The following is a 27,871-nucleotide window of genomic DNA, read 5'->3' as shown; positions in this document are numbered from 1 at the left end:
TAAATTCTGTCACTCTGAAGTTTTCTAGCCTCTAACCTCACTGCCCTGAACCTGCTCCTCACCTTTTATCCTTTTTCAAATTTGGGGTGGGGGTGGGGAGAGACAGGACCACAACTCTGCACAGTATTCAAAGCGTAGGCAAACCACGGGCCTCGCTTCAAGGAACATTTGGCTATTTTCCCCGAAACCGTGCTTTATCCCCCACCCTTTTTTAAAGCTCTACCAGATTGTGGCTGCTTCAGAGTTCCCCATGGGTCAGTTGTGGGGCGACACAGTGGCAGCCAGCAGACAACACCGGGGAGCGCAAGACCTGGAAAGCAAATAGGCGGCCCGAAATGACAGAGTGAAATATTTCCATTGGGAAGGGAAGAGACAGAGAGTCCCTTGCTCGTAACAGTTTGGATGCCTGCCACCCAAGCCACAAAACCTAGTTAAATAAAAAATAAATAAAAATGCCACCCTTAGACCGAAGCTAAGCATTTCCTAGAACTGATTGTTTAGATGAAGGTAGGTTTTTCTTTCTTTAAATATATACAGCCAGAATGCAGTAAATCTCCCTTCTGCTGGGCTTCTGGGCTTAGCCGAGCAGTGTTGTTTATGCCTGTCTTCACCAGACTAAATATTTTTGCAGCAGCCCACATGCATACACACACAAAACACCACACATAAATCTCACTTTTATCAGTCTTTCCCAACCTGGTGCCCTCCCAGATGTTTTGAATTAGAAGTCCCAACCATCCCAGTCAGCATGTCCAATACTCAGGAATGCTGGGAGCTGTATTCCAAACATCTGGAGGCGGGCACCAGGTTGGGGGAAGGCTGTTTTATATGATGATATTTCATGACATGACGAAATTCGGACAAGCCAGGAAGAGCTTGGGATATGTTTGTCTGTGCGTTTGTTTTTGCTTGAAGGCACTAAGAACCCAAGAAAAGCCCTTCCGGATCAGACCAAGGGTCCATATAGCCCAGCATTCTGTTTACATAGTGGCCAACCAGCTGTTGACCAAAAATCCACCCACAAGTATTGGAGAACACAGAAAAGAACATTTTGGGCAAACAGATGGGGGCACAAACTCCCAATGTGAGAGTAATAGTGTTGTTGTGGTGCGCTGGGTTTTACCAACCTCCCCGTGGAGGGATTCTCCCAAAATTGAGCTGGGGGGAGTGGGGGTGGGATACTTCCTTTTTCAAAAGTCCCAACAACGAAGAAAATTCTTCTCCAAAACACGATTGCATCCCATTTTTGACGGCACTGAGCAAAGAAATAAAATAAGTCCTTGAAAGGGGTTTGCGTGGGGAAGGAAGTGTAGCTAAGTGGTAGAACCCTGGTTTTGTATTCAGAGGCTTAATCGCTGGCATCTCCTGCTTGGGCGGGGAAAGTCAGTGTTGGCAGTCCTGAGCCATATGGACTCTGTACTGCAGAATGCAGTGCAGTGGAGATTCATGTTCAGAGCACAAGGAAACTCTTGCTAGGTCAGACCAAGCGCCTGTCTAGACCGGTAGCATCTTTCCTGCAGTGGCCAATCAGATGCCTCAAGGAAGCCCACAAGCAGGAAATTACTGTAACTGCATCTTCTTGCTAATGTTCCCAGTAGCTGGCGTACAAAAACATACTTCCTCTGATCCTGGAGGCCATATATAGCCTCTTCCGTGAATTTGTCTAATCCCCTAATGGAGAAATGCTCCATCTTGCATTATTTTGTATCACGATGGCATTCTTGTGGTAACCTATCCCCATCACCTACCCTGGTTTTGCAACTAGCAAAACCTTTGTGTGTGTGTGTGCATTCGACCACCACTGTAAGTGGCTGGTGGGTTGCGTTGCGCTTTCTCCACAAATTGCACCTGGCCTGGGATTTTGCCAGTAAAATTCTACTTGTGTCCACCTGTCGAGATCATGATCAGAGGCTTTGTGTCCCACAACCGTCAAATGTGTGTGATACAGGACAGGGGCCTTTTGGAAGTGGCACAAAAAGGCCCCTGTGGAATTTGCTCCCCCAGAGATTGAGAGCGCCCTCATGCTGCAGGCACCCCAACACTTCGTTTTATTTTATTGGGTATTTCATATTGAATGTTTGATTCTTGTTTTTTCATGGATCTATGGATTGCAATAAAGTAGTATGGTATGGTATTGAATGAGCTGTTGCTTTCCTGCTCCGTTGATGGTTGGAGATTTTTCTACTGTGTTGTGCTAATTCTATTTATATATTTATGGCTGGATTCTCTTCATTCTTTATTTTTTGATGTCTTGCTTTGAAGTCCTATGGGCCGCAAATTGCCATAAAAATGTGAATATGAATATTATACATTAAAGTGCTACCCTGCACCCTCACCCCCACCCTGCATCCGTGATGTGGGTGCATCCACTCAATGCATTACATTTACAGCCCTTTTTAAGAAGTTTATTTTATGGCGTTTAGAAGAAAGCTGTCTCTTGGTTTCCCGTAGAGCCCCCTATGACTTAAAACACCTCCCACTCTGGTCTCCCTTTGCCTTTTAGTTTCTCATTTTATGAGTGGTAATTGGCACTTCGTGGCACCTCATGGAAGTGGAGAGTCAACTTTACCGTCGCCAAAGCAAGTCATAGCGCCGTCTGAATTTCAGTAACTTAGGTCACCGTATGAGTCAGGGCCCGCGTTGGAAGCCTCATTCTCTTCCCTGCCAGGCAACAGGGCCAGATTTACCACATAGAATTATAGAATCATAGAATAGCAGAGTTGGAAGGGGCCTACAAGGCCATCGAGTCCAACCCCCCTGCTCAATGCAGGAATCCACCCTAAAGCATCCCTGACAGATGGATGTCCAACTGCCTCTTGAAGGCCTCTAGTGTGGGAGAGCCCACCACCTCCCTAGGTAACTGACTCCATTGTCGAAGTTAACCTCTCAAGCTAAGCTCTTTCCTAGTTTGTGAAGTCCCTTGGCGGTGCAGGGTGAGGTGACGCTGTAGCTGCTGAAATGTCTTAGTATGTTCAAATACGTCTCACCAAGGATGGGACTGGGGTTATCTCAGAACAGTCAGAAAGCCAGAGAACTTTATGAATGACAGTCTATCAGACTAATGTAGCATTCTCAGAAAGTGTCTAATTGTTATCCTCCTCCTCCTCCTGAAACAATGACTTGCCTGTCTCAGGACCCAGACAGGTTTTGCTACCAGCAGCCAAATCCAGCGGCAGTGTGGGGATGATAGGAGCTGTAGTTCAACGCATTAGGAGGGCACCAGGTTGGGGGAGGCTGCCTGAGGGCATATCAACACTATACGCATGTACTGGTTTAAGAGTACATACTTCTCGATCCTCCCAGAGTGCAGGACACGGAATAATGGGCTCAAGTTACAGGAAGCCAGATTCCGGCTGGATATCAGGAAAAATCTCCTGACTGTTAGAGCAGTAAGACAATGGAATCAGTTACCTAGGGAGGTTGTGGGCTCTCCCACCCTAGAGGCCTTCAAGAGGCAGCTGGACAGCCGTCCATCAGGGATGCTTTAGGGTGGATTCCTGCTCTTAGCAGGGGGTTGGACTCGATGGCCTTGTAGGCGCCTTCCAACTCTACTATTCTATGATTCTATGAGGGACATAGGAAGCAGACTGGCACCAACTTACCAGAAGTGTTTCACATCCCTGGCTACCTGATCCGTTAAAAAACACCACCACCAAACCCAACAACTGGAGATGCCAGTGATTTCACATGGGACCTCTTGCGTGCAAAGCAGGTGCCCGAGCACGAAGCTGTAGTTAATGCTAATAATACTGCCAGAAAAATGTGAAGGGAATGTACCCTGCTTTGTACATACCAGTAGCATAGCCAGCCACCCAATGGATGACAGCTATGACTTAGGAAGAGGAGAGCATGACCCTGGGGCTGACACATTGCTTGCGGCACTATTTAGTCTGAGAACCAGTGTGGTGTTTAGAACAGCCTTCCCTAACCTGGCATCCTCCGGATGCGGTGAACAACAATGCACGTCATCCTCAGCCAGCATGGCCATGTTAGTTGAAGAATGATGGGGGTTGTTGTCCAAAAAATTGGGAGACCCGGATTCAAATCCCCACTCAGCCATAAAGCTCTTGCGGTGTGACCTTGCTCCAGCTACTCTCTCTCTCTCTCTCAGCCTACCTCGCAGGATTGTTGTGAGCATAAAATGAAGAGGGAAGAGCATGCTGCTTTTGGGCTCCTTGGAGGAAATGAATGAATGAATGAATGAATGAATGAATAAATAAATAAATAAATTCCCTTTAGCAACTAAAACTGAAGTGTTGGTAGCTGGATTTTGATGTAAAATTTGGCTGGCTTGTATTAATTCAAGACTTCCAAGAGGGCTGTCGAAATAATCGCATAAAACTGTCTTCCTAGAGTGTGTTTGCCCCTGTGCCCCTAAACCACAAAGGTGCCTTCCCGCCTTTCGCTCTTTCTTTCGCTCTTTCATTCATTCTTTCTTTCTTGCATCTCACCGAGTCTGTGTTGTGTCTCAGTCACAATTTTCCGCCCTGTGCAAGCAAGCCATGGCTTCACAATCCTTGTTTACTTCGTAAGAAATCGTTAGCGTCTCCAGGGTTCATTTGAACCTTTCGAGAAATCTAGTTTTGAGGTTTCTGGAAACCAGTATCAGACCGGTGTTGGGTCTTGTGGTTTTTTGCTCTCTCTGAGAAATCTGCTTTATTTGGTTTAGCAAACAGCAACTGCGTAGCTGCCAAGGCAGGAAACTCCACCCGGATCTTGTCTCTCTACATAGAGAAACTACGAGAAGATTAAAAATAAGGCTTGGGTTGTGTGTCTTTTTGCGTGCCCTACCACCTACGGCACTGTAATTGCGGTAGTCCAATTATATTATAAGCTGTTTGTGCATGTTTAGTGTTCTCATCTCCAAGTAATCAAAAGTGATGAATCAGGCCTCCTGAGTCTGTTTAGAAAATATTTGGGAATTATTTTAATTTATATTTGAGGGGAGTTTTGAATTCCGTAGTGCCTCACATCCTCCTCCAATGCAAATGCAACCCCCTTCCTCCAATTGTGGGAGATGTTTGTGTTGTCGTTTTTTATGTGACATTTTCATACATTCCCATGACATCTCCAGGCATTGTGGTTTCTGAAGAATCTGAATATTTGCTAGAGTTGGGATGGTAGGTTTCTTGTCTCTCTCAGAAGCAACCGCAAATTTGTCCACATTGTCCATGTTTTCACAGACAGTCTTTCTACAAGCCAGTATATGCCCCAACCTGGCGCCCCCCAGAAGTGTTTGGACTACAACCCCCATTATCCTCAGCCACCATGCTGATTGGGGATGATGGATGTTGTATTCTAACATCTGGATGGTTTCTTTATTTATTTATTACATTTTTATACCGCCCAATAGCCAAAGCTCTCTGAGCGGTTCACAAAAATTAAAACCACAATAAAACAACCAACAGGTTAAAAACACAAATACAAAATACAATATAAAAAGCACAACCAGCAAAATTGTATAAAAAGCACACACAGAACAGTAAAATTTAAATTTAAGTTAAAATTAAGTGTTAAAATACTGAGAGAATAAAAAGGTGACGAAAGGAGTACAGTGTAGGCGCTAGGCGGACCTCTCTGGGGAGCTCATTCCACAGCCGGGGTGCCACAGCAGAGAAGGCCCTCCTCCTGGTAGCCACCTGCCTCACTTCCTTTGGCAGGGGCTCACGGAGAAGGACCCCTGAGGATGATCTTAGGGTCAAGGCACGTACATATGAGATTATCCTTTAGAAAAAGAGTATAACGTAGGTGAACCTCTCTAGGGAGCTCATTCCACAGCCGGGGTGCCACAGCAGAGAAGGCCCTCCTCCTGGTAGCCACTTGCCTCACTTCCTTTGGCAGGGGCTCATGGAGAAGAACCCCTGAGGATGATCTTAGGGTCAAGGCACGTACATATGAGATTATCCTTTAGAAAAAGAGTATAACGTAGGCGGACCTCTCTGGGGAGCTCATTCCACAGCCGGAGTGCCACAGCAGAGAAGGCCCTCCTCCTGGTAGCCACCTGCCTCACTTCCTTTGGCAGGGGCTCACGGAGAAGGGCCCCTGTGGATGATCTTAAGGTCTGGGCAGGTACATATGGGAGGAGGCATTCCTTCAGATAGCCTGACCCCAAACCGTTTAGGGCTTTGAATGTCAATACCAGCACTTTGAATAGGGCCCGGACCTGGACTTAGGGTTAGGTTGCTCCCTTTTACGATGGACAACAATCTGTTTTCACCCCTTAGTTTAGGATTTGCACCTTCCACCTTCACATAAATCCTGTGGATGGCATGACGGTTGAGATGGCACTGATACTGCTGAGCCAGGCTGTGAATCTTTGGCACCCGGGTTCAATTCCAAACGTCTATCCATAGATTGGGTGGGAAAGAAGGTGGTACGGTTCTGCACAGAGCGTGTTTTGTGCCTGTCTTTAACAGCCCGGTTGCTATGGAAAGGCTGAGCCAGTGAAACCTCATGTGTTTGGGTCACTGCACCTGCTCCCAGTTTTTCAGATGTTTTCCAAGCCACAAGTGTAGCGTCTCTCTTTCTGCCAGCTTGCAAGAGTCACTTTCACGCCAGGGAGTCCATATTCATCAATTGCAGAAACTGAGATTTGTGTGGAAGCTTGAAGAGTGATTACTTTATACTTCCATGGATTGGATATGAGTCCGAATTGAGACTAGTTATCTGTGTGAAGCTATGCCCCTTCCTTCGGAGTATTTCGCCAGTGGGAGTGGGAGAAGTACTACCAAAAGCTCGGGGAGGGGGGGAATATCAGGAGGCTTTTTGGAGAACCTGTCTCCTTGGAGAGAACTTCTATAATATTCCTTAGGAAGTTGCAGTGAAGGAAAATGCAGAAAGGTTGTTTGAGTAGGTGAGTTGGAATGCTGTTGTGACATAGCAGTAGAGCAACCCCCTTACTGTACCCACAACTATTTGCATGATTAGGAAAACCTAATTGAGCATTGGAAAAAGAACTCAGGGGATCAGAAATAAGGACACAGGGAAGCTATGGGTAAGAAGAAAAAGGCAGGCAGCCTAGGGAAGGAGTTGTGAAGGGAAAAGCAGACAAGGAAAGTTAAGAGTGGAAGTGAGAAAGGAATCAGGGAAAGGAGCAGTTGAGGGAGAAGACACACGTTTGCCTGAATTCTATTTCCCTCCCCCCAAATTTCACATATAGGTATAGTTTTCGGTCACAAAACCATTGAAGGACCATCCTAGTTGGGTCATCAATCAAGCTTGTAGACCTAAAGTATCCCAAACAGATACCCATAAATGTGATTGCAGTTCACCGGCTAATATAGGAAGCCTGAATAAACGTCAGACTTGAAATTGTCAACTTTTCAAAGCAACGGGACAAACCCCGTGCCAGATTAAGCTAAAAGCTTTCCCCGATTTTCTTGCATGATTTAGGCTTCAAGGAAACCACAAACTGAAGCATTCTTCTCAGCCTTGGTGCTCTTTGCACGAGAGCGTCTTCTCTGCTTTTGGTGCTTTAAAGTCAAACAAGAACCACTTCTAGCTCTGGGGCATTGACAGGTGCCCAGTTCAAAATACGAGAATCGTTCTAAATTAGCTTGGAAATAAGCTGCACTCTTCAAGTATCAGCCCAAACGCTTTCACACAAGAAAGCTGCCATTTAAGCAGACGCTTCGTAATAATAAGCATCCCTTTAACAGCGTTAAGAGTACATTTCTTACAGTCCCTCTACCCCAAGAAAACAACCCGCGAGTGGTTGTGAGGTAGCTTCCCAGATTTCAGTTCAGGAAAACCAGGAATGTATCCGTTCTGTAGGAAAATGCAATTTGCCAAATGCACAAGAATGGATTCGTTCAGAGGTCGGGCAGAATCAGCTTTGGACAGCCCAGACTTTGGCCTGCGTTCAAACGCAAGCAGCACTTGTATTTCTGTAGAGATTGTTTGGTAGATTTTTAAACCCGAGATCCCTTGGCATGTGAAATGTGGCATAGTTTGGTGCTTGGGGCATCTAGGAATCTCGGGACACGCAATATCACCGCAGAATCCCTTCAGGTTGAAAGTCTCTTCTTCTGGGCACTGCAATTTCTGCTGATGCATTCATCTGAAAAGAAACTAGCAGGTGCTCATGCCAGCTCTGTTATCACTTAGCCTGCTGGCTTTATTATTACGACTTCGCCTGAAAGAGGAGGGGCTGTTCTGAGAAGTGGAGGGTCAGGAATCAGTTCCCACCAGCTTTGCTACTGCAGTGCTGAGCAAAATTGGCCAGACACGACCTGTGTGGCCAACTCCGAAATTAGTCTGATGAATAGCTGCGTGTCGGGAATGACCTTCAGATGAATGGGCCCAAAATGTCTGTGAGCACCTTTTGGAAACCTCACTGAACTAGCTGGGGTTGCAACTTGTTTCTTGGCGAGGATCCAAGACGTTACGTCGGGGGGCACCCAAGGGGTTGTTACATGCTCAGTGAGATTTTTTGACACACAAAGCCCTTCTTTGAACATCAGATCTCTGCAGATTGCTTTTGATGGCTCTCTGGACATGTGGGGCTCTTTGGATCTCAGTTAAATGGGTTGAAGATGGGGTGGGCAATTTTACCTGCCCCCCCGGGGCTGTGTGGAGAGCCTCGCCGAAATTAAACTGTTCCATCTTTCATGCACTGACATGTTCCGACAACATCTTAGGAGGTACTGAAGAGGCACACGTCCTGCTTTGCAATATGGTGACTTTGCAGCTGTACTGAATGGCAAAATCGAAAACAAAATCACCCATTGCTCTTCGCCACTGAGATTCTGGAAATATGAAGTACATTTAAATGGGCCTCTGAGAGGTGTGGGTTTTTTTTAAACTGCTGGGAGACTTTTTATTATATTCAGCGGTATAGAAATGCCACAAATAAATAAAATAAAGCATCTAATGAAAGGAGCTCCAATCCACAGAAGCTTATGCCAACATAAACGTGTTAGTCGTTAAAATGCTGGTGGCAAAGTGTTAATAACTACAATCAAGGTGTATAATTTGGGTTTTTTAAAAGATTTTATTAGTTTTCCAAAACAAAATCAACAAAGAGAGAAAAGGGAGAGAGAGAGAGAGAGAATAAAGAATAAGGAAAAAAGGAAATAGATAAATAAACAATAAAAAAACAGAAAATAATGAAATAAAACATACAAACTAACACAACTAAAAGAGCAACAGTCCATTGGTTTCTTCCACCACCACGAAAGGAAGGCTCTAGCAGAATGTTTCCGTTGTGAATCCCAAGTCCTCAATCTCCTTTTTTACCCCAAATCCAAGTAGCAATTGTCATGTCTGGATGCTGTCCAAGATAGCACAAAAACAATTGGTCTGGATGACTAAGTCAAACAGCAGCTGTGATCCAGGAGAGATTTCATAGGAAGTATGCGGACAGTGCAGATACATCAATCGGAAAGTTTGGTCTTGCAAACCAGGAGTGAGCGAGTCAAGAATGTGGATTTGTTACTGCAATCCACGTAACCAGTTATTATTATTATTATTATTATTATTATTATTATTATTATTATTATTTATATAGCACCATCAATGTACATGGTGCTGTACAGATTACACAGTAAATAGCAAGACCCTGCCGCATAGGCTTACAATCTAATAAAGTTGTAGTAAACAATAAGGAGGGAAAGAGAATGCAAACAGGCACTGGGTAGGGTGAAGCTGACAGTATAGAGTCAGAACAAACTCAATATTTAAAAGCTATAGGGAACAGAAAAGTTTTTAGCTGAGTTTTAAAAGCTGTGATTGAGTTTGTAGTTCTCAAGTGTTCTGGAAGAGCGTTCCAGGCGTAAGGGGCAGCAGAAGAAAAAGGACGAAGCCGAGTAAGGGAAGTGGAGGTCCTTGTATTATTATTATTATTATTATTATTATTATTATTATTATTATTTATTTATTTATTTATTTATTTATTTATATAGCACCATCAATGTACATGGTGCTGTACAGAGTAAAACAATAAAATAGCAAGACCCTGCTGCATAGGCTTACATTCTAATAAAATCATAATAAAACAATAAGGAGGGGAAGAGAATGCACCAAACAGGCACAGGGTAGGGTAAAACTAGCAGTATAAAGTCAGAACAAAATCAAGTTTTAAAAGCTTTAGGAAAAAGAAAAGTTTTTAGCTGAGCTTTAAAAGCTGCGATTGAACTTGTAGTTCTCAAATGTTCTGGAAGAGCGTTCCAGGCATAAGGGGCAGCCGAAGAAAATGGACGAAGCCGAGCAAGGGAAGTAGAGACCCTTGGGCAGGCGAGAAGCATGGCATCAGAGGAGCGGAGAGCACGAGCGGGGCAATAGTGTGAGATGAGAGAGGAGAGATAGGCAGGAGCTAGATCGTGAAAAGCTTTGAAGGTCAACAGGAGAAGTTTATATTGGATTCTGGAGTGAATTGGAAGCCAATGAAGAGATTTCAGAAGTGGAGTGACATGGTCAGAGCGGCGGGCCAAGAAGATGATCTTGGCGGCAGAGTGGTGGACAGAGACCAGCGGACTGATGTGAGACGAAGGCGCCTCCTGGCTTCACCAGTGCAGAACTCATGGTTGTTGGACTGTTGGTTGTTTTTGCATTGTTTGAACGGTACAAATAAAATAATATCCAAAGAGGGATAAAAGGAGAGGGTGGGGGGAGTTGAAATAGGAAAGGAAGATATGGAAAATGGGCAAGTGTGTTTGGACCATATACATCAAAAGCACAGCATCTACAGGACTGCTGACTACAGTTCATAAGTCTCAAGAAAAGCTGAGAACTCATGGTATCGGGCATTTTATGAAAACCAGCTCAAATCCAGATAACTGATTTGTAAGAGATAAGGCAAAAAGGCACGGCCGTGGCGATACAGCAAGGGCGGTGGCGGAGACAGGAAGAGGGCCTCAAATGCCTTGGATCACTGAACTTCCACGGCCTCTGTGGGACGCCTAATAATATTTGACCGATCACACTTTGCCATCAGCTGCTTCCTCCTTCCTCAACCTTTATAGGTCAGTTAGAAGGGCCTCTTCTTGCAGCTGAGGCCACGTGTACAAGGGGTTATCCTATGGTTTGGGCTGCTCAGTTGTTGTGCTGGGTGTAGAAGAGACGGCTGTCAAATTCTCTCTTCTCTGTCTTGAATAGGGTGCTGGTGGAAAAACTAGGAACAGAGATTGCGTCTCTCAGGGGAAAATCATGTTGTATTTGTCATCATTCCCACCCCCCGGCACACACACACACACATCTCTTTAGGATTTGGCACATTGCATCTAGCTGTTTCTGATAGCAATGTGTTTTTTACACTCTACTCAGTTTGTCGTTTAAGGGCGCTTAACAACCCAAATTGTCTCTCCAGTCTACCCGAAACGTGTTTTTCCCTGCAGATGAGCAGAGAGGGTGGAGGAAAAGAGAGCGGAATATAAAAGTGGGAGAAAAAGAAAGAAAGAAAGAAAGAAAGACAGAAAGAAAGACACTCATGTCTGTGCTGAGCAGGAGCACCTGCTAATGTGCCTCTCATTCCAGGTCTCTCCCCCCCCCCCCCGCCCCCCTCTATCTTGCTATCCCCAATGGACAGGGCTGGGATCTTGTCCGCACTTGCCAAATATCATTGTCATGCTGTCACTGCTTTTTGCACAGCCAGCAACTCCTCAAGCAGAAGGAACGTTTCTCCCCCTTCACCACCACTGCTATCAACCCCTCCTCTAATCATGGTCCCCTTTCTTTAAGGACATCCCCACCCCACACACACACACAGTTTGAAAAGCTCCCTGCTCCTTCTCGGAGTGAGTGTAAACACAACTGAGTGTTTTTTTTTTTTTAAATTGAACTTGGGCCTAGTAGGAGTCTTTTTGCGTTGGCATTTGGGGCCTCATTTTGCCCTCACCGTTACCAACTGATGCCATTTGGCATCGGCTGCTCTGTACATGCTTTGCATGTGCCGCGGGAGTCGGGAAACACCCTCGGAAAGGGAATACCGCTTCGTCGCGCACCTGCGGGCCGCTGCGGGGGTGTGTGTCATGTCTTTGGGATTCATCTGCAGAGATTTCTTTTGTCTCCGTCTCCTTTCCTATCCCTAGCATCAAAATCAGGAGAAGCATTCGCTTGGTCCTGAAATGAAGCTGACACCTCCCTGCCTTGAAGGGGAAAAAGCGAGCGAGAATTTTTATGTGCTTTCAGTTCCTATGAGGTCATTCAGCCCAACTCCCTCCTAACCAGTGGTCTTGTTTGTACTGGCTGGCTTTCTGACTCTTGCTTTCTTCAGAGCCCCAGTTCCACCAGTAGGTACCAATCTGTTTGGCAAAGCACGCTGGGGCTCTCGGAATGTATCTCCTCATGTCCCTGGAGGGGAAAAGGTTCCAGGCGGCCAAAAGGGCTTTGCTTATGCTTGCGGATGATTTATAGGCCGAGCGCAGTCACTTGTGGAAAAGCAGAACAGGTCCTGGCACCCGGCCACGGAGCCTCTGCTGCAGCTGCATGCGCAATGAAGTCATCAGCATAACAACCGCTGCAAACAGAATAACAAAGTCTGCCCTGTTCTCATCTAAAATAATCTTTCCAATTCAGAAACCACCGTTTGTGTTTTTGTTTTAAAAAAATTACCTTTCTGCATACAATTGGAAAAGGAGGCAGCAGACAAACTTCGCGGGAGGACAGACGGTGTGAATGCTTGGATTATAAAAAAAGTGTTTAAAGGAGCAGTTTTTTAAAAAAGCTTTCGTCTTTTAACCTACTTATTCTAGAAATTTTGATTCTCACCTTTGTAGAGTTCCCCGCCCCCCTCCAACCCCATGTAGGTGAATTACACAGTCTTGGGCAGGGGGGATTTTACACATTTCTATTCAGTATTGAACACACACACACACACACACCTGCAAACTTAGGTGAAAATTAATTATAAAGGGTTCCCCCAAATTTGGGTGGATTTAATCCTGTCCTGAAAACATGCAGGGATGATGCAAATATCTGTTGACAGGCAATATATGCTCCAAAGTGAGATAAGCTTTATCTCCATCAGAAATAAATAAAAATTACAGGGGGTTGGAATTCTTCCCATTAGTAGCTGCAGGGATAATTTGTAAATGTGACAGTTTTCAACTCCCTATTTCATGTGGAAGATGGGTAGAATTTGTACATGCGTGTGAACACGTGTTGGAGGATCCTTCTTGCACCTTTAAACATTTAGTACGGCAAATACGTTGGTGGATCAGAACCTGTTTTATCCAGTTTTTCTGTCAGTTATATTCCTTTTGTCTTCCTTTGGACAAAATAATCTAAAAGAGGTTAGACTTTTGGCGGTGGTAGTTGTATATGCAATTTATTGGCTTGATTTGGCCTACTGTATTTGTAACCTTTCTGTACCTGGGCTGGTATTTTCTTGCCAGGACAAAACATTTCTATAATTCAAGAACAACAGCAAAAACGAAGTGCTTACTTCGCATGCTGTAGGAGCTGCCGTTAAATGCAACCTTTCGGTAAAACTTTTCGTAAGCGAAGGAACATGGGGCCGGGGGTTTAGCACTTGGCAGAGGCTAAACTGAAGCCTGCAAACTTTTCTTGCCCTCAGTTTTAAGACTGTGACAACCGCAGAGTGCCTTGCTGCTGCGCCTCCACCCCGTTTTGTTTAACGTACCACTTGAAGAAGAGTTCTGCAGGACTCCAAAGTTTGCTCACTTGCTTTGTGGAATTTCACTTGATCCTAATAAAGGGCCTTTTGGGATTTTTTTTAATGGACCCACATTGCTAACCACGACAACAGGACAGTTGGTGGATGATTCTGAAAGAGCAGTTTATTTGCTGCTCAGATACTTGACCCTATGTGGATTTATCACTGTTCAGATAGTGGTTGTTTGGTCTACATTTGATTTTTTAAATTGCCATGGAAAATGACAAGAAAAGCATCCAACCATTAAATCCTCTTTTCTCCTTCAGGTCCCATCGGATCCTCCTGCCCCCAAGAAACCCAAAACAGACGACTCCTTGCAGTCTCCAATAGTTGGTGACAAAGAGAAACAGTCCAGTTGGTTACGGTCTTTGTCCAGTTCATCTAGCAAGGTGAGTGTTCGCAAGGTGAGTTTTAGTGAAGTAGCCTTAACTTAATGGGAGCACTTGCTTTGCATGGAAAAGGTCCCATGGTGAGTCCCTGGCATAATGGCTAAAATGAGTCAGAGTATCATAGAATAGCAGAGTTGGAAGGGGCGTATAAGGCCATCGAGTCCAACCCCCTGCTCAGTACAGAAATCCACCCTAAAGCATCCCTGACAGATGGTTGTCCAGCTGCCTCTTGAAGGCCTCTAGTGTGGGAGAGCCCACCACCTCCCTAGGTAACTGATTCCATTATCGTCCTGCTCTAACAGTCTGGAAGTTTTTCCTGATGTCCAGCCAGAATCTGGCTTCCTGTAACTTGAGCCCGTTATTCCGTGTCCTGCACTCTGGGAGGATCGAGAAGAGATCCTGGCCCTCCTCTGTGTGACAACCTTTCAAGTATTTGAAGAGTGCTCTCATGTCTCCCCTCAGTCTTCTCTTCTCCAGGCTAAACATGCCCAGTTCTTTCAGTCTCTCCTCATTGGGCTTTGTGCCGCTCTAACTGTCAGGAAGTTTTTTCTAATGTGGAGATGCTGAGGATCGAACCTGCGACCTTCTGTATACAAAGCAAGGGGCTCTTCCACTGAAATAATTGAATAACTCACAAATGTACGAAACTCCTTCTACAAAAAGCTTTTGCTTTTTTTCTCTCCCTTCTTCCTCTAACAGAGCTGTATACACCCGCGACAGCGCCTCTCCGCGTTCCGGCCCTGGTCCCCCGCCGTTTCAGCAAACGAGAAGGATCTCTCCAATTTCATCCCCGCTTTGATCCGAGACAGGTGAGTGGGAGACGTACAAACCTGTAGCCCCATTGATTTTAAAGGTGGGTATATAAAGGAGAGCAAGTCCCATTGAACAAGTGAGGCTATGCTTCTAGATCACAGGGCCCTTTACTCAATTATATGAGGGAGCATAACAGCGTCAACTGGCTTGCCCAGTTAGGAGGTAAACCTTTAAAACCTTCTAGCGAAAGCTTTAGCTGATTCATGGGCATTCACGAAAAAGTGCATGTAAATACGGCCCTGTCGTGTAAGCCTGCAAAACGTACTCTGTGCGCCAGCCCTGAAATAGCATTGTGAAAGCTGCCGTCTAAGCCAACGTGCAACTTCTTCTTCTTCTTCCTCTCCTTTCGCCGCCCTGCAGTTCGTATTCGTACAAAAGTTTTGAGAATGCCGTCGCTCCCAACGTTGCCCTCGCCCCGCCTCCTCAGCCAAAGATCGTAAGCAACCCCCCGTGCGCCATGGCAGTGCCGCGGAGCAACGAGCCACTGAACAGCCCTCCCCAGCCAAGGAAAAGGAAACACGCCTCTGAAAACCCAGCCGTCCCCGAGCCTACGCCCACCGCCGCCGTCGCGCCCACCGCCACCGCCCTCCCCGCCGCTGAAGAAGATAAGGAGTCAGAAGCCGAGATCGAAGTAGAAACGCGAGAAGAATGTAAGTGTGAGTTATCCAGTCTTGCTTCATCTCCTACTTTGCTCAGGAACTTTATTTGTATCCTGCTTTTCCACTACAGTTAACGCTCCACAATAGAATATAAGCTAAGATGCAAAATTATAATTGAAACATAAAAGCAAATCAGTAACATTAAGAAGCCCTACATCAGCAAATAAAACCGCATAAAAGCCAAAGCCCAGCCTGAATAAAAATTCCTTTGCCTGCTGATAGCCTAGCCTGCCTTGGCAAGGAGTTCCAGCGCCTGGGAGTAGCCACCAAGAAGGCCCGGGCTCACATCACCACCAAGTGTGCCTCTGATGGTGGTGGGACAGAGCAAAGGCCTCTCCCCAGGATCTTAAAACCTGGGCTCGTTCCCATGGAGAAATAAGGTCTCATTGCGATAGAAGGGGTTAAGGGAAGAGCAAAGACAGCTTGAATTTCTATTGTCCCAAATGTTTTGGAGCTGCAGTAAAATCGCATACATCCTGGATAAGAGGACAAATCAGAACCTTAAAATCTGGTGACACAAATTTTCTCCTTGTTGGGCTGTAGAAGGAGGAATCGCAGCGTACGTATTTCAAAGTATCTTATCACATCAAAGAAGGCAGGGGAGTAAATTTGAGCCAAGAGCTCATCCCTGAAACTGATGCTCCTGTTCCCAGGGTCCCATCTTGCCCTGGCTGGGTTTTGCAGGCAGTGGCTAGTTCTTGAGTTCTGTGGGACACATACATGGGCTAGTCCCGGAATTTCCCCTTATTTCAACTCATTTAACCAAAAGGCAGCCATTCTGATCTACGTGGAAAATCGGAAGGCAAAACCTCTTCCGACCCAACTGACAAGGTGCAACGCCCTCCCCACCCCACCCCAAAAAACATCCTTGCGGTGCGTAGGTCCTCTTTTCACAACATTGTCGTAACAGACAATGTTCCTTGCTTGAGTAAGTAAGTAACCACAGCCAGGAAAATATTCCTGCAAAAGGACTTCTGGGTTGGCGGATAGGGCTACCACTGGCTGAAAGCTGTCCTTTGCTGAACGACTCGCTGCTGGCTCTTTTTAGCTTTCTAACGTTGCCTGGGGCGGCGGGGACACTGCCGCCTTTGTGTGTTTTTTCTTCCAGTCACCTCCTCCTTGTCCTCACTCTCCTCCCCGTCCTTCACCTCTTCAAGCTCGGCCAAGGACATGAGCTCACCCAGCATGCCAGCGCCGCCCGCCGTCAGCAACGTCTTCGAAGCCACGAGCCACGTCGAGCCTCAGAACAGCGCCAGCGGCTTGGAGGCTGAGCTGGAGCACCTCCGGCAGGCCTTGGACGGTGGCCTGGACACGAAAGAAGCCAAAGAAAAGTTCCTCCACGAAGTCGTGAAGATGAGAGTGAAGCAGGAAGAAAAACTCAACGCTGCCTTGCAGGCCAAACGCAGCCTACACCAGGTAAGGACGTGCGTCCGTCGTAAGACAAAATGGGGGTGGGGGGCAGCAAACCCCTCCCCAGTGTACAAAAAGCCCAAATGCCCTCTTCCTTCCAAACGGACCGAGAAATGAACCTTACTAGGGCTGCAACTCAATGAGTTGGTTTTAATTGCTTAATTGTATGGGGGAAAGCTGTATGTTTGAAGCAAGGCACATGTTTTATTTGTTTTGAGATGATAACGTAGCATAGGAGGTAGATCTTGGAAGAAGCAGGACTGCCCGTGTCTGAGAGAAGCTGCCCCACTTGGAGTGCTGCGTGGAGTTCATAGAATCATAGAATAGGAGAGTTGGAAGGGGCCTCTAAGGCCATCAAGCCCAACCCCCTGCTCAGTGCAGGAATCCACCCTAAAGCATCCCTGACAGATGGGAGTTCTCCTTAGTGCCCCTCAAAAAGGATATTGTAGGGCGGAGAAGGTGCAGAAAAGGGCAACCAAAAATGAGCAAGGGGCTGGAGCAAATCCCACCCCATCTGGGGCCTTTTAGTTTAGAGAAGGGAGGCGGCCCATGTGGGAGGTGGGCACGGACGTGGTAAGAGATGTATGGATATATACATTGTGTGAAGAAAGTGGATGGAGAGAGGTTAAAGCCCTCCTCTCATAATACTAAAAGTTGGGGTCATCCAACGAAGTTGACCAGCTGGAAGACTTAGACAAAAGGAAGCACGTCTTCACGTAGTTCCATTTATGGAACCGGCTGCCACAAAAGGGGAGGCATTCACAACGTAATGCTAAGCCCCAGTTTAACGTTTTAGGCATAAGCAGAAAGGAGACAAGGGCTTCCCTTCCCAACATCCCACAGGACCAGAATTTAGTTTCACTTGAGCACAATGCTGGCCTGCCTTTCCATGCGTTGGGAGGCCTTGCGCTGAGGTTGCGCCTGCATTAATGTCAAAATTAGGGCGGCGCCACAAGAACAGCGTTGACGTAAGAAAAAAGGACTTCCCATTTATGGAGCTCAAGAGCTGGGATAAATTCCCTGCCTAGCCTTGGAGCTCATTGAGTGACTTTGGGACTCTTAAGGCAAGATCTACACTACTGTAGTGTATCTACTGTGATCTACTGTAGTGGTATTGAAGTGCACTGGGCCTGTTTAGCCTGGAAAAGAGAAGATTGAGGGGAGACATGAGAGCACTCTTCAAAGACTTAAAAGGTTGTCACACAGAGGAGGGCCAGGATCTCTTCTCGATCCTCCCAGAGTGCAGGACACGGAATAACGGGCTCAAGTGACAGGAAGCCAGATTCCGGCTGGACATCAGGAAAAACTTCCTGACTGTTAGAGCAGCATGACAATGGAATCAGTTACCTAGGGAGGTTGTGGGCTCTCCCACACTAGAAGCCTTCAAGAGGCAGCTGGACAGCCATCTGTCAGGGATGCTTTAGGGTGGATTCCTGCATTGAGCAGGGGGTTGGACTTGATGGCCTTGTAGGCCCCTTCCAACTCTGCTATTCTATGATTCTATGACAACTGTTGGGGCCCATTGACACATCTACACCAAGCGGGATATAACACTCTGCAAGTGATATATGGCATGTGTCAATGGGCCCCAAGAGTTGTCATAGAAGTGTAGATCCTGCCTCCATATACCACTTTCATACCACTTTCATAGTGGAATATCCTGCTTGGTGTAGATCTGGCCTGACTATCTCTCAGCCTGACCTTCCTCACAGGGTTGGGGTGAGGATAAAAATCGGGGCAGGGAAAACCTGGTACACCACCCTGCACACTTTAGGAGAAATAAAACTAATGAATACTAATTTGTTAAGAGAACCAGCAGGGCCGGATTAAATTGCCTTGGGTGGCTGGCTTCAGTAGGGTTAACCCAACTGGTGACTTCCACAGGACGGTGCTGCAGCTTCTTGCTTGATCATCCTACGCTTACCAGTTCTCTCTGCACGACCTCAAGGCTGTTGCTGGACTTTCTCAAAACAGAGTGCCAGAAAATACCGAGCTTTTAATGGGGCCTAAACTCAGCCAAAGGCCCGAGGGCCGAGCTGGATCCCGTTTCGTTAAATTTGTTCAGAGGAGGGCAAAGGGTTTGTGTGTAGAATGGCTGGGAGACAAAACACAAGCCGGGATAACATGTCCTTGCTAGGAAACACGATTTGCCAGAAGAGAGAGGGTTTCCCATGACCCCTGGTGCAGTATGTTGCTTAACAAAGGAAGGACCTTCGTCTAGAAATAGGAAAGGGTGGAGGACAGGGGTGGGGAAATGTAACATTTATCCCACTTGTAACCCTTTTAATTCTTTTTATTTTAATGCATAATATGGACACTCCAGAAGAATTAGAAAACCCACAGGCATCTGCTTATCCATGTACCTGAAGATTTGATGATGGGCCATTGAAATGTTGAATGATTATTATTATTATTATTATTATTATTATTATTATTATTATTTATATAGCACCATCAATGTACATGGTGCTGTACAGATAACACGGTAAATAGCAAGACCCTGCCGCATAGGCTTACAATCTAATAAAGTTGTAGTAAACAATAAAGAGGGAAGGAGAATGCAAACAGGCACAGGGAAGTAGGGTGAAGCTAACAGTATAGAGTTAGAACAGACTCAATATTTAAAAGCTATAGGGAAAAGAAAAGTTTTTAGCTGAGTTTTAAAAGCTGTGATTGAGTTGGTAGTTCTCAAGTGTTCTGGAAGAGCGTTCCAGGCGTAAGGGGCAGCAGAAGAAAAAGGACGAAGCCGAGTAAGGGAAGTGGAGGTCCTGGGGCAGGCGAGAAGCATGGCATCAGAGGAGCGGAGAGCACGAGCGGGGCAATAGTGTGAGATGAGAGAGGAGAGATAGGCAGGAGCTAGACCGTGAAGAGCTTTGAAGGTCAGCAGGAGAAGTTTATATTGGATTCTAAATCCACCTAGGAATTTGGAATATTCCTGTTCTCTACTATTTTCCACCCCAGTCACTAGAACTGGCTGCAGTTCTAGAGACACTTCCTCCCTGATATAACCTTTCCTCCCTTTGAGGTCCATCTAGTCCAGCACTCTGTTCACACAGCAGCCAACCAGCTCTTGGCCAGGGACCCACAAGCAGGACACGGTGCAACGGCACCCTCCCACCCATGTTCCCCAACAATTGGTGCAAATAGGCTTCCTGCCTCTGCTACTGGAGGAAGCACATAGCCATCAGGGCTAGTAGCCATTGATGGCCTTCTCCTCCAGGAATTGATCTAACCCCCTTTTAAAGCCGTCCAAATTGGTGGCCATCACTACAACTTGTGGTAGTGAATTCCATAGTTTAACTCTGCCCTGCGTGAAGAAGGTCCTTCCTTTTCTCTGTCCTGAGTCTCCCACCCATCAGCTTCATGGGATAATGACCCGACCGGGCTCCAGTATTACGGGAGGAGGCCCACTACTTTTAAGACTCTACTTATTAAGAAGGAGGCCTTGTCCTGTCTTGTTTCAGGAACTGGAGTTCCTACGTGTGGCTAAGAAGGAGAAGCTAAGGGAGGCAACCGAAGCCAAGCGCAACTTACGGAAGGAGATTGAGCGCCTTCGAGCAGAGAACGAGAAGAAAATGAAGGAGGCCAACGAATCTCGGATTCGGCTAAAGCGGGAGCTGGAGCAGGCCAGGCAGGTCCGGGTGTGCGACAAAGGCTGTGAAGCAGGCAGGCTGCGAGCCAAATACTCCGCCCAGGTGAGGGCAAAGCCTGTGAGGTTCCCCTCGCAGATTTCGAAGCGTCCGACTTCACAAAACACTTTTTCTTGAAGAACATTTATGACCCCAGCATTCGCAATGCAGGTTTCCAAAGCGGTTCCTGCTTTTTCTATTGTTCCCTCGTTTCATTTTACTTTTACATCCTAACGGCGGAGGTGGTGGCGGGAATTATAAAAGGGCAGGAGCTTGGTTTTTGCTGCCTCTGCTGGTGGGGTGTTAAAAAGGGGGGGGGGATAAGTGAAAGCAAGGGCAGCTTTGAGGCCAACATGGCGGCCTCAAGAACCTTTCAGAATCACCACTCTGATTGCAGGGTCAGTCTCTGCAGAAGCCTCTGGTAGATTTGGAACTCTCATCGTTCCAAACAAAGATGTATTCCGAGGTCTCCTCGCATCAAACACGAAGCGTTTCATGTTCCGTTTTGTTTAATGAAACCTAGGAAACTGCCATACATTGGGCCTGTTCAGACGGCACGTTAAGCCAGGGTTAGGATGTGTGTGTGTGTGTATGTGTTGAATCATGGTTATGTAGCCACCATGTTTAGGAATGGTTCACACAACATGCTAAGTCATGGTTCACATGACACACGAAGCCATAATGTTTGGATCAAAATGCTTAACCACAGTGGGTTAGTGTGTCATCAGAACAGGGTCAGTGACTCAGACCCTAGACCCACCTAGCTTAGTATTCTCTACATTGACTGGCAGCAGTTCCCAGGGTCTCAGACAGTGAGTCCATCCTTGCCCTGTGTGGAGATGCTGGGGATTCAACCCCAGACCTTCGGTGTGCAAAGCATGCGTTTGACCACTGTCCCAGAGTTACCCAGGATGCCACATGGCTGACCCAGGTCTCTCCACCTTTAGTGCAATACGCTAATCACTCCACCACACTGCCATGCTAAGAGCGCAACCCCCCCCCAATCGCCCCAGTGCTACTCACAAGGCAAAAGTAAATATATTTTCGTAAGGAAACCAGCTTAGTGCACACTCCAATGCTGTGTCTTTTTTTGGGAGGGAAAGGGGTGTGTGTGTTTCCACCTCTACCTGGGATCTTCTGCATACAAAGCATGAGGTCTACCCCTGAGCCCAATGAGAGCCGGGAAAGTGAGAATTGAGGAGAAAACATCCTGAAGTCATCTTGCTTACTGTTTACAGGGCATGATTTTTAAAAAATTAGCGATGTGTGATAACAATGTATGGTTTTCTCTATAAGGGGGCTTTCTTGTTGTTTTGTACTCTTAAAAAACCCCAGTCAAACACTACCTTGAGAGAGAGAGAGAGACCCCTAAACAAAACCCCGTTCAATGCAACTCTTCCTCCTAGTCTTGCTAACAGGAAGGGGAGCGGTCCAGCAGTTCCTTTTGTAAGGCATGCCAAATTTAGGAGAGCAAAAGCAGGAAATGATGCAGATTTCCTCCTCCGAGCATCATGGGACGTCTTGCCGATAAGAGATGCCCAGACTAAACATAATCAGATCCGAGCTTCACGCAGTGGGTGTCAACTTCCACTTTAGCAGAAGGTTTGGCGCAAGGGCGGGGAACAGTTCCACAAAAGAGTGCGTTCTTTTGCATTTGCCCAATCGGCCTCCCTGCACCCGCCCGCTGACTTGCTGTGCCGTAGGACACATCTGGATTTTTGTTTTCCTATTCTTTTCTCAAGGTTGAGGGGAAGGGAGGAAAGGGCTGGGATTGTGTGTGGCTGGGTTTTTTCTTTTCTTCTTAAAAAATAAATACGTATCGCGCTAGAAGTACTTCTGCCTTCGCTCCCAGCTGCTGCGTCGACATAGGAAGTCTGCGTTTCACTGTGAGTGAGGACGCGTCTGTCTCCCTGGTTTCTAATTTAGCAAAACCCACAGCTCGTCTGCTCGTCTTAAGAAATAGCACCAGAGGAGGATGAGTCTGGAGCAAGCTGGGAAAAACCAAGGCCTGTGATTTTTCAAAGCCGTCAAAAGGAATCAGCACAGAGGCACGTCTCAAGTGCTCTTTTCAGTTTGTCAGGCATATCTGTTTCTAAAGTTATCACATTGCCACTCCGTGGTTTGTTTGTTTTTACATCCCTTGAAGCATTAGAATTAGGTGGACTGAGAGTAGAAAGGCTCAAAAGAGCCCCAAAGTGACTGGGGTGGGTGGGCTACAGAGAGAATAGAATCATAGAATAGCAGAGTTGGAAAGGGCCTACAAGGCCATCGAGTCCAACCCCCTGCTCAATGCAGGAATCCACCCTAAAGCATCCCTGACAGAGGGTTGTCCAGCTGCCTCTTGAAGGCCTCTAGTGTGGGAGAGCCCACAACCTCCCTAGGTAACTGATTCCATTGTTGTACTGCTCTAACAGTCAGGAAGTTTTTCCTGACGTCCATCTGGAATCTGGCTTCCTTTAACTTGAGCCCGTTATTCCGTGTCCTGCACTCTGGGAGGATCGAGAAGAGATCCTGGCCCTCCTCTGTGTTACAACCTTTCAAGTCCTTGAAGAGTGCTATCATGTCTCCCCTCAATCTTCTCTTCTCCAGGCTAAACATGCCCAGTTCTTTCAGTCTCTCTTCATAGGGCTTTGTTTCCAGACCCCTGATCATCCTGGTTGCCCTCCTCTGAACACGCTCCAGCTTGTCTGCGTCCTTCTTGAAGTGTGGAGCCCAGAACTGGACGCAATACTCTAGATGAGGCCTAACCAGGGCCAAATAGAGAGGAACCAGGACCTCACGCGATTTGGAAGCTCTACTTCTATTAATGCAGCCCAAAATAGCATTGGCCTTTCTTGCAGCCATATCGCACTGTTGGCTCATATTCAGCTTGTGATCTACAACAATTCCAAGATCCTTCTCGTTTGTAGTATTGCTGAACCAAGTATCCCCCATCTTGTAACTGTGCCTTTGGTTTCTATTTCCTAAATGTAGAACTTGGCATTTATCCCTATTAAATTTCATCCTGATGTTTTCAGCCCAGCACTCCAGCCTGTCAAGATCACTTTGAAGTTTGTTTCTGTCTTCCAGGGTATTAGCTATCCCACCCAATTTTGTGTCATCTGCAAATTTGATAAGCGTTCCCTGCACCTCTGCATCATAGGAGGAGAGGTGGAGAAGATACCTTGCCACAGGGCAACTGCCCAGGGTTAAGAAAGGTGTAGGTGTAGGAGGCCTGCAGTGACCTCCTTTCCCCCAGAATAAATGATGTACTGTTGATGAGTTGATCTAGGAATAGATTTACACTGCAGTGGCTTATACCACTGCATCAGCTCTCTGTACCTGGGACTGTCATAGAGGCAGAAGCCACGTGGTAGGATGAGAGGGCGGGGAGAGGTGAGCCCCAATTGCTTTTCTATTCACGGCTCCTTTATACATTACGGTTTCTAAGTAGCGCACGTTTTGGACAGAGCGGAACAGAACACATGCTGGTACAATATAGCTCACATCCTGCAAGGAACGGGCAGGCAGCATCGTGTGGTTCCTGTGTGTTTTCCCCAGCAGAATGGGCGCATTCGTTGCTGTGCTTTGCCGTGCCAGGGTCACCATTGGCTCAGCAGCCTCTTGAATGCTGTTTCTGGGTTGTGAGGACTAATTTCTGAAGATCTAGCAAATGGGACACTTTGGTCTCTGTCTCTGCGAGTCTGTAATCTAGTCTTTGCTTGCAATGGAGCTGCAAAAGCGTATATCCTTCCCTTCAAACCTCTCCTTAAAACGCACCATTTCCAAGAAGCTGTTCGCATCACCCAGGTCCTGCTGCCACTAAACCTCAGTAAATGTAACTGTGGTAACCACATATTCTTCCCCTGTTTTCCCTCACCTCCATTTCCCTCCTCTTTCTCTGTTGCCTCTCGTCTCTAGTTTTAGATTGCAAACCCTTTGGGGCAGGGAACTGTTTCCTCCTTCTTTGTACGCCATGTAAACGGATGGGTATTATTATTATTATTATTATTATTATTATTATTATTACTATCTCTCTTCTCACTCGTGGTGGTTTTTCTAGACAGACATGGTGGGCATTGCAAAGTCATACTGTATTTTACTGATTCAGCGATTTCCTGACTATTGAGCATGTTTTAAGTATGACTGCTTTCTGGATGTTAGTGTGGATGTATTTTCGTAGGCCCAGTTTCTGAAGGTTTTCCGTATTGTTTTTTGATGTGATGACACCAACGGAATAATTGTAACTTTTTCCTGTTGCTCTAATCCTTTAACTTCCATAGCCAGTAGTGTATATTTTTTTCTCTTTTCACCTTCCTTATCTATGACATTTTTGTCATTAGCTATTGCTATGTCAATGAGGTAGATGTGTTTCTCTTTTTTGTCTATAACTATTATGTCTGGTCGATTGCAAAGTATGAATAGTTCTGTCCCAGCATATTTTATGATCTGCATTTTCCAAGGGTGTTTCGGGTGAGTATGTAAAGTATGGTGCAGGTCATTTGAAGTTGAATTTGTTGGCCAGTTGTCGGTGAATTATTTTTGCAGCTGTATTGTGTCTGTCCATATAGTCCATTCCTGTACATGGTCTATTGTTTCTTGGGATCGATGACATTTCCTACATGAGTCTTTTGTTACACTGTTATCTTTTATGATGTATTTTTGGTAGTTCTTGGTTGTTGTAACTTGATCCTGTATGGCCATTAGGAATCCTTCCGTTTCAGGAAATAGCTTGCCCTTCCTAAGCCATTCGTGTGATTGTTCTTTGTTTATTTGTGAGTTCTGTATTATGTTTTATATTGTTTATTTGTTTACAGATTGAAGACCTGCAGGTGAAACTCCAGCATGCGGAAGCAGACAGAGAACAGCTGCGCGCTGACCTGTTGCGCGAGAGGGAAGCGCGAGAACATTTGGAAAAAGTTGTCAAGGAACTTCAAGAGCAACTGTGGCCTAAACAGAGCGATCTGCCCGGCAGCGAACACACAGCAAAAGACATGGAAAACTAAGCCAGCTCTGACGAACACAATGACACAGGCCTAATCTGTAGGCCGGACAGACAAAATATGCACAGTAAGGGAGAATGTGTGGGAGAGGTGCGTGCCCTGGGGCCTGCCACCGATAAACCTGGACTTTAGGATTAATTGGAGGGCAAATGTTACTCTTTATAACAGAAGCACTGAATTCCGCCTCTTTTTTTCAATCCGTATAGCACAAACATCTTCCTGTGCCTAGAACATGAAGAGTGTTTATAAGCCTAAACTAATTTTTGAGTCTGCAGCAAAAAAACAAACAAACCCACAACATATTTTTTTTCTACTGGTAAAACCCATCTGACAAGCAGCATCGGAGCGAAATCAAAGACAAGCCACAGGGTCCTGCTTTCTGGGAACACTTTGGAATTGACACACACACACACACACCCCTTTTGTTATAAGCTATTTAAAAATGCAAACAATTGAGTCGTGAAGATGTGGTATTATAGCCATTGAGAAGGTTTTTTTAAAAAAATAAAATATATTATATATATAAATATATATATATATATATACACACACAAGAGGGGGGGTGCTGGAAAGGAATACTTTCGATGCCTAATCTGTAAAGACAAATTACTACACATGTTGGGTTCTTTCTTAGAGAAGCGTGTCTAGAAACGCCCAAAAGTAAGCCATGACCATTCTAAACCAGGCAATTTCTATGAGAATTTCAGATTTAGTTTCCCCCTCCTAGTTTAAAATATACATATATCTATCTATCTTATGTTTCCCCACCCCCCCATACTTGAACCAAGAAAAGAAAGAAAGTGAGTGGTGAAAAAGGGACAGTTGTTATGTTTCGAAGGGGGCGTAGGAGCAGAATTATACCCTAAATGAACCCAGCCTTATTAAATCCAGTGTTTGTTAATCATGCCGTAACATATATATCGATTATTAACTGATGTGTTTTAAAGACTCGCTTCAATTCCAGAGCACTTCAGTTTTACGAAACAAATAGAAGAGTATAAATGAGAGAGAGAGAGAGACGGCTGGACCAGAAGTTGCTTCTGAAATCTTTTCGGGGAAGAGAGTGTGGCGCGTGCATTTGGAAACCCGTCTTTCCGGTTTCTCAGAGAACTCATCCTCATTTAACCATCGCCTCAGAAATTTCAGTATTTTATTGACTTAACCCCACCATCATGTGTGAGGATTTTGGTGCCCCACAAAGTGTGCTCAACCTTGTATTAAAGAAACAAGACTTTTCGCTGCTGTGAATAAGCCTACATTTCTTATTCTTTAGGGGTGGGGTTGTCATGGGGGCGGGGGTCTTTTTTGTATTAAATGTGATAAATACTTTAATCTTGGGATCTATGCCGCAACCCCTCCCCTCCCAACAATGGGTATAAAAATATGCAGTAAATGACACAACTCAGGGCAAAATCCTATCCCCAGTGGGAGTTTTGCTTCTACCCAATTGGGGGCAACATAACCCACTGGATTTTATTTTCCTTTTGAGAACGTTGTTTGTAAAGAACTTCACTTTGTTATACTTTTTCCTACATCCCTTAGAGAGACATTTTATCCTGTTGTCCGTTGTAAGTTGGCTTGGATTTAACTCTACCCCTTCCACCTCCCGATGTGGTCTTTTGAGAATAAGGTGGTATATGAGGTTATAAAATTATAATTGTTAAAGCCATGATGGCCATGGAAGAGGCATGATGGACTCACGTTTCCTAGGTTTGTTCTCTAGCAATCAAGCATGTAATGTAGGAGTATGATCACTTGAGCCATTCTGCCGTAAAAATCCGTGATGCCCTCCTACCACCATGGCTAGGCCCGCCCCAGTAAGTTCTTCCGCCCAAAGCATGTAAAGACTGTTTCCATTTCAGGTTCTTATCTAAATAGTTTTCTAGACTCAGTCCCTGGGACCAATGGGTCGGCCATTTACTAAGAGCCTCCCTAAATCCTTAATTGGGGGAGGGAGACGCAATCCCATAGTCCCAGAATCTTCCCATAATCCTGTTCATGAACACTGAAGAAAAACTGCTCTCTGCGAATGACATCTTTCTCCAGTTAGCAAAGTGCGGCTGCTTGACCTAACATTAAAGTATTGACTTACAATACACTAGAGGAAAATAAAATAAAAGTTGTATTTTAAAATAAAGAAATGGAAAAAGCTGATATTATCCATTCTACTAGCTATTGTAAGCATGAACATTGAAGAGGAGGAAGCAAAAGTTCATTTGGGGCTGGGGAGGGGGTGGTACAGAAAAATAAAGGAAGATGTATTAGAAAAATTAGGCAAAATTGAAATACGGGAAGCACGAAACAGCTAGACAAACTAATTTGCATGATACAAAGTTGTCTGAGGCCCTTGTCGTTTGCAATGAGTGGTTTCAGCTCT

At 45.7% G+C, this 27,871-nt stretch overlaps 1 protein-coding gene across 1 annotated transcript in view; it reads left to right on the top strand.

Annotated features, from left to right (window-relative positions):
- Positions 1–27,621, top strand: part of SKI (SKI proto-oncogene) — a 190,019-nt gene extending 162,398 nt beyond the window's left edge. The window contains exons 3-8 of the mRNA XM_063145524.1: positions 13,879–14,001; positions 14,701–14,810; positions 15,175–15,464; positions 16,582–16,889; positions 20,348–20,578; positions 25,309–27,621. Coding sequence (XP_063001594.1) covers positions 13,879–14,001; positions 14,701–14,810; positions 15,175–15,464; positions 16,582–16,889; positions 20,348–20,578; positions 25,309–25,497 — 1,251 coding nt within the window. The 3' untranslated portion in view covers positions 25,498–27,621. The remainder of the gene's footprint in view (positions 1–13,878; positions 14,002–14,700; positions 14,811–15,174; positions 15,465–16,581; positions 16,890–20,347; positions 20,579–25,308) is intronic.
- The last annotated feature ends 250 nt before the right edge of the window (positions 27,622–27,871 follow it).

Source organism: Elgaria multicarinata, chromosome 20, assembly GCF_023053635.1.
Source record: "Elgaria multicarinata webbii isolate HBS135686 ecotype San Diego chromosome 20, rElgMul1.1.pri, whole genome shotgun sequence".
Classification (NCBI taxonomy): Eukaryota; Metazoa; Chordata; class Lepidosauria; order Squamata; family Anguidae; genus Elgaria; species Elgaria multicarinata.
Note: the sequence above shows the minus strand (reverse complement) of the source record. Positions and strands in the feature narration are given on the sequence as shown.